General features: G+C 43.2%; 1 protein-coding gene across 1 annotated transcript in view; it reads right to left on the reverse strand.

Moving 5' to 3' along the window:
* Window positions 1–12,637, reverse strand: part of SGTB (small glutamine rich tetratricopeptide repeat co-chaperone beta) — a 134,605-nt gene that overhangs the window by 59,990 nt on the left and 61,978 nt on the right. The window contains exons 5-6 of the mRNA XM_086962963.1: window positions 11,340–11,439; window positions 3,679–3,783 (exon numbers count right to left, since the gene is read on the reverse strand). Of these exons, the coding sequence (XP_086819089.1) occupies window positions 3,679–3,783; window positions 11,340–11,439 (205 nt within the window). The remainder of the gene's footprint in view (window positions 1–3,678; window positions 3,784–11,339; window positions 11,440–12,637) is intronic.

Raw genomic sequence — 12,637 nt, forward strand, 5'->3', positions numbered from 1 at the left:
GCTGGAAGCAGAGTGTGCCCCTATTGCGTTGGATCTACCTGAATGTACTGTGCCTGGTCACCCAATGGAACAGTTGGAACTCCCGATTGTGTATCCCTTGGAACATTTACATGTAGTCCCCATTTTGGAACTTTCCACTTTCTATCTTTTGCTGTTTTGGACCGTGTCGACTCCCCTCCCCTGCCGGTCCTTCAAGATGGCGGATGGGGTACAGCTTGGCTTCGAAGGCAGGGAGGGGCAACATTGGTATCAGCCATCTGCATCGGGACATGCTGTTCTTTTCTCATCTGTGTATTCCTGTGTTGTAGACTTTTGCAGTATTCTGTGGAAAGGGCTTTCTCTCATTGACGACTTCAGTGAATTTGATCGACGGGGCCAGGGTTGAGATTTTTATCTGGGGACTCATTGTGACACTATGTTTAACGGGATTGTTCTTATTGACTTAACGGAGTCCGGGGCGGGGCTGGCTATGACGGGGGGAAGGAGACCGGAAGTCCGTAGAAATATGCCCTCCTCCGCTTTCCCTCATCAAGTGGGGTTCTTTGCCTTTTCTTCTCTTTCCCTTTCTTCTATATTTCGGGTTCTGGTTACTGGGCAACAGGCATGCTGCGTGGGGGGTGGCCGTAGTCATCAGCAGGGGTGCAGGGTGGGGGGGTGGGGGGATGGGTGTTCGTTATTATTTTTGTTCTATGGCCTCTTTTTCCTTCTCTTCCCTTGTCTTTTCTTCCTTTTTCCTTTTCCGGGTTAGTGTAGTGGGTTCGGCTTTCTTATATCCTTGTTTCTACATCTGTACCTTGCCCTTTTTTGAGGTTTTGGTGCTATGGGGCGGACGATAATGAAGGCGTAGACTAACAATAATGTGCTAACTTATCCTGAGGCCGTATGTCTTGACGCCGTTGAATTACATTATAGCGAGATTATTTTGGACACGTTGCTCGCCCCCTTCTGTGATCCGAGACACTGTATGCTACCTGATCCTTTCTACTTATTATTGTAAAATGAAAACATCCTATCCTGTTTTTGAATTGAACTGCTTTTGCAACTGATGCGCTTTGTGGATGGGGTTCCTATGCTCCCCAGGGAGGCGGGTTCGAAGTTGGATTATAATAACGTACTGAAACGCTAGCGGCCAGCCCTGGGGGGTTGTAGGCCCTTGTCTGTATTTGATTGCTAATGTTAAATAAAGGTTTTCACAAAAAAAAAGACTGTTTAATAAAACGATTTATAAAAAAAAAAAATAGCGACTCACAAAATAGGGTTAGCAACTCGCTATTAAGAAGGGCCATTCCAATGAACCCTATGTAAGAATGAATCGCATTTTACCACCCTCTTCGAGAGGATGGTAAACAATTTGCAAAAAGGAAGGAGTCCCCAGGGGATACCTTCCCCTCTGTGAAAGGGTGCACAACATTTTTTTCATAGCAGGCAGTGGTCCCAGGGACCACTACCTGCCCATAAAAAATTGTTTCATTTTAAAAATTTTAAATGCATCCCATTTTCCTTGAAGGAAAACGGGATGCATTTTTTTAAAACTGTTTTATTTAAAAGCAGTCAAAGACATGGAGGTCTGCTGACCCCAACAGGCCACCATCCCTGCGAGTGCCAGCCATTCCCAATGGTGTCGCAAACTGCGACAGCCTCATTAATATGCATTAGTCTTGCAATTTGCGACCCCATTGGGAATCGCAAACAGTGTCTCAGACACTGTTGTACATTAGCAATTGCGAGTCGCAAATTGCGGGTCGCAATTGCCAATGGTTGTACATCTTGCCCTTAGCCTCTTGACTATCATTCACTTCTACCGGTTTTATTTTTGTAATTATGTAATTGGTTGTATTACCCAACCAAAATGTGTTCCACATGTGTGCTACTTATTATGTCTTTGATGCTTTGCGTACTCTGTATGCTTTCAAGAGGTTCCTATTGTTGTTGTTCGCAATATAAACCAGGTTAGCTAATGGCTTTGCTGCCACAGGTAGTCAGCTTCTTATGGCTGTTCATCATGCTGGGAACATACTGGGCTTCAGCTTCTGGGCAGTATCTCCTCCTGTAGAGTCATCAGACACACTCATTTATTTTCTGAGCAGGCAGGGTTCTAAAGTCTAGGTAGACACTCCGCTTCTCCAGCAAGTTGCAGACGTCTTGTAACTTCCGCTACCCTCTGGGAGATTGGATGCATTGGTAGACACCGGTCATGAACAAACAGGCAGCAAGTTGAGCACTCTGCTGAGTGCTCCCTTCCTTAGTCAACAACTTGGACCCTGAAGCAAGAAGGGGGCATGGAAATCACTTTTATACACATTTTCCAGACAGAGGGTGTGGATCCCCTGTCTAAGGCTTTGGAACTAGTTAGAGGAGTTCTTTCAAATGTCATTTTTCTGGCAGTCCTCCAGACATAGCTTTTGTGCAAGGTCATGGCTCTCACAGCAGGCTGTAGAAAGTATGGCTCCTAGCAGGAGTACCCAAAACAAAGGCACAATGGAGCATGAGATCTTTGCATGTAGTTGTTATCAGCCTTCCTGAATCAGTAATTCGAGGCATACAAAAGTGCAGATAGAAACCTCATCTTTAAGTAGGGAAACCACTGACCAATCCCTCCCCCTACCATCTACCAAATAGCGGTGCTCAAAAAGAACTAATCAGCAGCCCTTTGTAAAAAAAACAGACCTCATTTAATTTCTAAGGGTTGCCCTATCACTGTCCTCCATTATTTCAGCATTTGGATCGCTACCCTTGAGCCACAGGTATGCAGTCAGTAAAGCTCCACAGTCTAGGGAAGGTGTACCCTCTCTTCATCTGTGCCACACTAAACTAGGGGGCCTCCAAATTGAATCTGACTAGTCTCAGTACTCAGAATCTTACCAAACAGTCATTCTTCCACACGTGTCCTACACATCTAACGCACATATGCACACTCAACACACATAGTACGTCAGCAAAAGGGGTTGGAGGTCCCACTAAAGAGGTCCCACTAAAGAGGAACTTTACAAGAGTGGGGTCAGTAAACCACACTCTCCTCTGCCACAGAAATCGGCCTGGTTCAGACCAATGATTCACGAAACTCGGTACGCTACCACAACTGCTTTATGTAACACATCTTATGTCAGCTGTGAGGTTATGCTTTGTGTGTCCTTCCAGGTCATAGAACAGATTCTTGACCTCACTTTACCATGGATAGGTATAGGGCTCTGCTCAGGCAAGGAGGCCATATTTAAACTCAGGATAAAAGTGTTACATGTAGTCGAGCACTCAGGGCAAGAGTAAATGCATGTATAGCATGCAGGGTACACTCCCGTCCCAACCAATGATTTGGTCAAAACTTCAGAATCCCCTCATATATACATGGTTCCTGTCACAAACACCAACCCTATACCCTTTCCCAGTAGGCAATATCCCATTCCCTGTCATAGGAAGCCATGGGCAAAATGGTCCTAGTAAAGCATAGAATAAAAAACGAGATAGTGTACTTACACAAAAATGACCAACAACGTTTAAAAAAAGCAAATGTACACATCTCACGAAAGCTATCTCCATCCACAGTACAAGCAAATGGTGCTACTGCATTCAGCTGTCCAGATCACATTTCAATAATGGCATATCTGGTATAGCCCATGTAAATACGAGAAGGAAATCTTCCATAATATCAGGGTCATGCTTAGGAGAATTCATTTTTCTTACCCCATTCTTCCATGGGCTTTGCTGTAGCTAGGTTCAATTGATATTGCTGCCTCACAGTCTTTTATTGCTTCACTGAACTTGCCAAGTTTGCTATAAGCAGCAGCCCTGAAAAATAACAATCAATATTCAAAATGCATTTTACTCTCCAGCATAAGTATTTATACTTTTCTGCACAATATTTGTATGAAATCCCAAAAGGATCCTCTCCTTCATGTTTCCTAATGGTAGTAACTGCAAAAAATGGTTTATTGCTGTTGTGTAGTTCCTATAAAACCTATACAGGATCTGCGCGTTTGGACAGCATACACTGTAGGATTGATATAAGTTTGATTTTGAACACGCCCACCGGATATGTTGGCCTTTAGTACTAGCTAGCTCACAGTGCCACTATTCTCTCCTCTTACCAAGGAGAGAATAGTTCTTGGCAACCATCGAACATGACAACCCTGATCCCTCAGGACCGTGGAAACAATATCCTACTTTTCGCTCAGTCACTCGTGCTTACTTTGTCTATCTAGAGAGATACACAGAAGAAACAGGCTAGGCGTTTTCAATAAGTATTTATTGAACAGTTGTTATTCCGGTGAAAAATAGATGAGCTGCAACAACCGTTAGCTGGTAGCAGATATATAGGATTAGAAGCACTATGAAAGTAAACGGATGGTAAAGCTCTACCATCTTGCAGTAATCATGAATACATACAAGTATATAAAATACATGATAATAAAAAGATGCCTCCCTAACTAGATGTACCTAGGTGTACCTAGCATGTGTGTAGGTGTTAAACCAAGAATCCCTCTAGGATAAAGTCAACCCCATTACATGAAGTGAGAGATTATGGGACCATGTCTTGGTCTCGGGTTGGACACCCTACAAGGGATGTTAGACCCCTGCGAGCTGAAGTATCTGCATGCAGGAACCTCAGCATCTCTGGTCAGTGTGTCGGACGAGAAGTCCTGGTCTCCTCTGTCTATCTTAGCAAGATGTGATGTATATATACACCCATAGGTCCCCCAAGGGGTCCTACCTTGCTGTATTACTGTGTCGGACTTAGAGTGATGTCAGGAATTAACTTTGTACATAGATATTATAAAGGAGATCTTAGTTCTGCTGTGCCTCCGAAAATCCTCATGCATAATGTATGAGATGTCGAACTAGGGAAAACCCACCTTCTGAATGCAGTGTCGTATATAGGTAAAAGGTCAGTCCCTGTAAACAGTTATCAGTGTAATGTAGGGAAGAATATAGGTGATGGGTTACCAAGTTACCTGGGCCTATATGAGGGTACCTATATGGAATATAACAGTGCAGTGACAGTTTCTTCGAGGTTGCATGCTTGCACCTCTACACTGATACCTTCCTGCTGCCTCACAAGGGGCTTTTGATATCTGCAGCTGCCATTACCATCGTCTATTTTTTTTAATGAAAGTGAAAAAAGTTTACAAAATTTATTACACCATTTGATTAGTAAGTCAAAAAAAAATGAAACATTAATTCATCATTATTTGTCAAACTGAATAAAGTATATTATTACATTATGATTTCCTACACAGCTATTTCTCCGGAGGACCCCACAAAAGCCCACATTTTTTCTTGTTTTTCCTTTAGATTGATATTAAAGATTTTAGAGGGATTTGCCACTATCCACCAGTACATCCAATTCTAATGCTATTAACCCCTTCCCTGCTAATGACGAGCTCAGCTCGTCATGAGGCACAGTGGAGCTGTGCTTATGACGAGCTGAGCTCGTCATGAACAATGGTATATCTTACTTTCCAGCACAGGAGGGAAAAACCTCTAGCAGCCAAGGTGTTAATGACCTAATTAGAATTATTTGTTTATTTCCTTATTTCAGACATCTTAAAAATATACTTGCCCAATAAGCTGCAAGATGTGGATAAGTGACAAACATAGTTATCAAGTCTACATTTTCGTTCTGACATCTGGCACCATTAAGTCCTGTTTTGTTGCATTTTCAGAATTGCTGTCAAGAAGAGTTCATTGCCAAATTCTAATGACTGCAAGAATAAACCTTTAACTGTCAATATCCATATTCAATCTCTCACTCTGGAGGAGGGGAAAACTTTTTGCAATTTTAATTTTAAGCTTTCTCACACTACTCTCCCCTTGGCAATTGGAGAAGGCAAAGGTAAACCTATATCAATGCTACCACTTAATTGTCACTCCCTTCCTAAACACTACAGTGAAATTCACTTACTTCTAGAACAGAGGAGCCCAGATGCACTCTTTTTGATGGAAACTTGGACCAGTAAAGATTATGATGCTGATGTGGTTCTAGCTCTTCCTTCTAATTATACCATTCTTAGGCAAGATCATGTCAGTAGTCATGGTGGAGGGATTGCTATTATATACAAAAATGTTTATAGATGTAGATCCACCATTAGTGTTTTATCTGACTGTGAGAGCCTATCCTTAAGTATAAGTTTCTCACCTACTTGTACTTTCTCATGAATTCTTATATATCGTCCTCCAGGAGCATTGGGCAGTTTTTGCAATGATCTCCCAGACATAGTCACCAATGGGGCAAGTCTTACATCCAATTTTTCGATCTTGGGTGATTTGAATATACATTTGGATGATCTCGACTCTTCCCCTTCGCAGGACCTTATTGAAGGCCGTTTCAATTTAAATATAGAGAAGCACTTAAGCTTTATAAAAATGAAATAAAAGATGCTCAAGCCAACTATTAATTATTATTATGGAAAAATTGCTTCTGCATCTAATTCCCCTCTGAAACTTTTTAAAATTGTGAAATCCCTGCTTACCCCTCCTAGTCCTCCTATTGAATATGATTGTGCTCAAAAGCGCTGTGACGAAATAGGAAATTTCGTCTCCACTAAAGTCTACAACATTTACTCTACGTTCCAGCAAACCAATCTGGATACACATTTTCCATTGCCCACACATCAAGTCATGCTGGAGGAATTTTCTCCGTTGCCCTACCTTCCCTGCAGGAACTTTTGAGGTAACTTACGTCAGGATCCCCGGCGGGCCCCGCCCCGCCGGCCAATCTCAATCGTGTCTTAGAGATCGTCTCTCCTGTTATTCAGAACGTGATAAACGCCTCCCTTTTATTGGGGCAGGTTCCTCTTCTCTGCAAACAATCAAGAGTCAAAGCTCTTTTGAAAAAGCCCAATTTAGATCCTGAGGACTGGGCCAATTATCACCCCATCTCTTTGCTGCCAGGAATAAGTAAACTAGCAGACAAATATGTTAACACCCTATTGGCAGCTTCCCGGGAGGAAAATAACTGTCTCCATCCCACCCAGACCGGCTTCAGGCACCAACAGGGCACGGAGACCGCCCTTCTTGCCGTGGTCGAAGAGTCTAGAAAAATCTTGGACAACGGAGGTTGCGCTGCTATCATTTTGCTAGATCTTAGCGCAGCCTTTGATACTGTAAATAATCAAATTATGATCCAAAGACTCAGGGAGGTGGGGGGAGCAGGTACTGCCCTAAAATGGTTGCAGTCCTTCCTTGCAGACAGATCATTTGCGGTCTTTGAAGAAGATGTCCTCTCGAAGCAGATTTCTTTGCAGTATGGAGTTCCCCAGGGATCTTCTTTGAGTCCCACCATGTTTAACATCTACATGAGGTCCCTTGCGGATGTGGTACTGCCCTGGGGGATCTATATTGTTACTTATGCTGATGACACCCAGTTGGTGGTGTCCCTTAGTCAGCAAGACAAAGCCTATTTGGGTTTAACTTCCTGCCTTGTGAAGGTCTCTGATTGGATGGATCTGTCCTTTCCTAAATTAAAGGACAGAAATTATGATCCTATGTGGCCTAGTTGTCTTGGTCCCCCTCCTATACCGAAAAAACAGATTAAGAGTCTGGGCGTCTGGTTTGATTGCAACCTGAACTTTACAGTTCAAGCACGTAAAGTTACTGCTAGCTGTTATGGTCTTCTTAGGTGGATAAGGAAGATTCCTCCTCTCCTTCCATTTGAAGCCAGGCGTATGTTGGTCCAGGCTCTTATTTTATCCCGGCTGGACTAGGCGAATGCAGTCTACTTTGGTGCGCTACAAACTTACAGATTGTCCAGAATTGCACTGCCCGCCTCTTAATGAAGGTCCCAAAACATAATTCTGCTAAGTTGGTGCTTAGTCAGCTGCATTGGCTTCCTGTCCAGGAAAGAATCAGGTTTAAGGCAATGTGTATCGTCCACAAGTCCATCGCTGGTAGTGCCCTCCCCCCCCCCCCCCCCCCCCCCCACCCCACCGATTCAATCCATGGTGCAATTATAGCGCACCAATAGGACTCTCAGATCTAATAATAAACGACTACTTGCAGTCACTAGGATCAAACGGTCACGGACGGGAGGTCGACGGTTTCCATACAACGCGGCCAAGTTCTGCAACCAGCTTCCAGACTATATTCGTCTTGAATCACACTACCTTAGGTTCAGGGAGCAGTTCAAGACTTTCCTCTTTCCATGATCAGGGTGAATGATAATGTGTCACAGGAAGAGCTGGGATGCCCATCACACATAATCTAGTTCTAGTACAGTATGTGCGATGCAAGAACTTGAATTGGTTCAGCCTAAAACCAGCTATAATCGCCACTTCGCCTGGATATTGGCAAGCCTTACCCCACTCATCGTTTTTCATCCTACCCAGGGCCTCTTTCAATTCTTGCCTCTGCAGTGGGGGAGTGCTATTGGCCAGAAGCATGCTGTAGATGGCTGAAATCCCATGGGGGTGAAGTGGGGCGCCCAGTACTCTATATTTCAGCGGGCTCTCCTCAGGTATCTCTTCCCTCAGGCATATGAGAGCTTGGAGGTGGTGCCTCATAAGGAGGTACCTTAAGTATTGTCCCCCAGAAAGCTCATATGGGGCTGGAGTTCTTCAAAAGTCTGCATAACCTGGTTCGCCTGGACATCTCCCAGTTTTGATATACCTGTCACATACCACTTCCTGTGGCCTTCAATTTGCTGCAGTGGAGCCAACCTGGCTGCCTCCCACAATTGTGGTGCATGGGTTAGTACTCCCTGCCATCCCAGCCAGTTGGTAGCTTTCTTCCAGAGTCTATGACCATTGTGTTAGGGGATGGTAGCTTTTCTGGCCTCTTGTTTCAATATAACTATTTTATATATCCCTTCTCTTCTATCCGCCCATAGGAAGGGTTCGGTCTGATCAGTAAAGCACCATTCATTGAGGATCACCAGTTCCATTGCCCAATTGTACAGGGGGAGGTTCGGCAGTGCGATCTCCTAGTCCATCACTTTTCTAGTGAGTGTCTCCATCGATATGCATCTTACGCCTCCGTCCCATCTGAGTCCATCGACTTAAAGCATTGTTCAGGAGTCTCATACAGGGAATTTTGTAGTGCATACAGGAAGTTCGGTAAATACATCATGTTAAAAAGGGCTGCCCCGGCCATCAAGGACAGTGGTAGATGTCTAAACTGGCTAACAGCCCTTTTGTATTCATCCAGCAGCCTACGGTAGACATCTACTCATTGCAGCTTGCAACATAAAAAAAGTTTAACATTTGGTACAGTAATAGAAGGCTGTTCAAAAGACTATCCACACAGAACACAACTATGAATGTTCCCTTTTGTTTCCTTTTACTGATTGTCAGATGGGAATCACGGACGAAAGATCATCAGTTGTTAACGTTTTGTTAAAGTTGTAAAGTTGCCAGCCAATATATTTCCAGCTGTTAAATAAAGAGATAGAAACTTCAAGTGTTACTGATTTCCCAAAAGAGTGAACATTAATTTCTTCCACATAAAATAGATATACAAATTATCTTAAATGCTCCACTGGAAACTTTCCATTGTCAAGAGGCTTGGGGTAAACTCTTACTGCGAGAACTTCATTGGCTGCCAGTCCATCTGCGGGTGCGCTACAAAGCAGCGTGTATTGTGTTTAGGGCTATTCATGGCCTGGGCCCCATTCCTTTGCGACGAATGTTTGCCTGGTATTGTCCATCTAGAGCTCTACGCTCCTCGTCATCCAGGCTACTGGTGGTCCCGCGATTCCAGAGAGTGAGGATGGGTGGCCGCTCGTTCAGAGTGGCGGCGGCCAAACTCTGGAACTCTCTGCCTATATCCTTGAGAAGCCTTGAAGATTTCTTATCTTTTAGAAAGGCTTTAAAAACTCATCTTTTTCCCAGGATAGGCTGAGCTACTGTTTTCACTGAGTACGGGTCAAAGCGCCAGGATGCCCTTGGTGGTGACAGGTCGCGCTATACAAGTATGCCACAATACAATACAAGTAAATCGATCTCATGAATACTTTCAAGGTAATTCATTCTATTTTTAAATAAATGATATACACATTTCATTCAACACACCACAACAGTACTTTGGGGCAGATTAAAAGCACAAATATTCTGCACCAGAGGTACCTTAAGAAAAAGGGCTAGCTCCAGCAGTAAACAGACACAAAACAGTTTTTAATTCTAGAAGTGAAGAACAAATCTAAATGGGTGTGTTTTTATGTTTGAGATTATTGATTAAAAAGTGCACACTGGCCTACTGGAATATTGGCATGATTTAATCTGAATTGTATTCGAATGCCACTGTGGTATGTTTTAAAGGCACCTACTGTTTAACTGTGATACCTATACTTGCTTAGAAAATGTTCACATGTGAGGGAATAATCCGTAGAAGAACAGCCAATGAATTTCCAGTTGTTTTACATTTTGAATAAAAATATCTAGTATTTTATACACGAGGAAAATTCACATGGTTTTGTATTGCCAATTGCTTTACTGTGAGGAAATAAATGCATTGTTTTTCATTTTCTTTCTGCGCTTGAGAGGATATGATTGGTGTGGGATGGCGATGTGAGAGGATGGTTTGCATTCCATTGTGCTAAATGGTTTCATTTTAAGTGAGATATGTCCTATTTCAGATACAGGGCATGCAGCCTGTATTGCGATAGCAATGTCACTGTAAAAAATCATTGTTGTGTTTACTTTGCTAACGCCAGCACATTCGCGGAGATTGGTTTGGGCTAGTTTCCTTGGTTACTTGACTATGTGTGCCTCTGAATATACTGAGGGAATTATGAACAGTGAAAATATATTTTAAATAAAATGTGCAATGGTCTTCTCAAATCAGGTTTGCGGCAGAAGGAGGGGTTCCCCTGAGAAACAGTGGCCATTTTAAGAAGTACAAGCGTACAAGCATCATAAGAGGACTCTGAAAAGCTTTGCCAATACATATTTTGATTTTCCAAAACATTACTTAAGGCAGGTGTTCCCCTCCTATAGTTTCAAACATTCTGAACATAAACAGGAGCACCGAGTTCTGCTTTCATACCTTTTTCTCAGAAGTGTTTGACATCCTGCTAAGAAGGACAGTTTAAAACAGTATGGACCATTGGACAGAAATTCCAGTGGGCCAATTATCTAACTGCAATGAAGGATCATTAAAGACTCAGCTATTTGTATTGAATGACCCATTTCTTAGCAAATAATTTGTTGAGTTTATATAGCTGTTTAAAAATGAAACACTTCACAAAAATAACCCTCGAACCCTAATATTATGGAAACCACATTTGTGGCATGCAGAGAAGGTATGTTCAACTGCAAAACCAAACTGCTACTCACAACTGATTCTGTCTTTTTTGGGTTCAGATGCTCGCCACTGTTTGATCAGCTCAAATGGCCATGGGTTTGTAATGTTACCTGTTGCAGTAGTACACTGCATTATTGGGGTCCAGTTGCACTGCCTGGTTGTAACAATCCACCGCTGCTCTGTAGTTCTCTTCTTTCATGTGATTGTTACCTAGAAGTGTAACATAAAGGCAGAAAGGTTTGACGTGGGCTAATTCATTTTTACAGTATATTCTTTAGTAAACCACAACTCAAATCCGATATGCCACCAGCAAATATTTCCCCAAAACAAAGGGCCCGATTCACGAAGGTAAATGTTTACATTTGTGAAAGTTCATGCCTTTTCAATATTCACAAAACTGCATTTTGATGGTATCTGATGCCTGTCCTATGTTTTTATGTGCAGAGGCTCCGCACGCGTAAACTTGCTATTAAAATGCAGTTTTGTGAATACTGAAAAAGCGTAAACTTACACAGACATGTAGGTTTACCTGTGTAAATCAGGGACCAAAAGTGGTAAAACATGAATTGCATTTCTATTTGCTACGGGCATATGGTAAATCAACATTTCTGCTGCTTATACAGACTTACACAATCCTGCAGCAGTAACTCAGCCTCTTCTGAAATATCCAAGCTGAATGAAAGTGTACACGAATGAGTCAATGAAGACATCTTACAGAGGTGTGGCTGGATATGTAGGGTACACATCAGCCTAACCCTTTGTCTCACACTAAAATCCTAAACATAATTTGGGGTTAGATTCGATTTACAGCACTCCAAAGTCATGGTTTACAGGGAGCTGCCAGACCTTCCAGATAAGTATTAGTCTGCCCAGGTGGCCGGAGAGCATTTACAGAGATGAGGCTGCAGGGTTCAAGGAGCGGATGCTGAGCTTGAGAGACCTTCCAACTTAGAATAACGGGTTCCTCTACAGATGTGTCTGCTGAAGGCGAGGAAGGGTATCAGTGACCACGGTTATTCAGCCAAGGCCAGAAAATGAACAGTCCAGCCTTGGTTCAAGGAAACTCTGTGGCTGTTCATCCTGTGGTGCCGAGGTGTCGTGGGGTTAAACCTGCATGGAGGACTGGCACTGCGGTGTGACAGGGCCGTCCCTGCATACGGTGGGCCTCTCTATGGTTGACTGTGTGGAGAGGACCAGCCGATATGTTGGGTGGATGTGCTAATCTGTGATATGTGGGCAGTTCAGCAGGGCAAGTCCGGGGAACAGACAGCATGGTTGACGGTAGGAACCAGAAAGGCAGAGAGAAAGATCCAAGGGGTACCGGGTGTAAACATTTGGGCTCAGGGTATCAGAGAAAGGCAGAAACCAAGAAGGAGCCATTAAGAAGGTCTACAAAGCGTAGGTTGAC

Source organism: Lissotriton vulgaris, chromosome 3_1 (genome assembly GCF_964263255.1).
Source record: "Lissotriton vulgaris chromosome 3_1, aLisVul1.2, whole genome shotgun sequence".
NCBI classification, from domain to species: Eukaryota; Metazoa; Chordata; class Amphibia; order Caudata; family Salamandridae; genus Lissotriton; species Lissotriton vulgaris.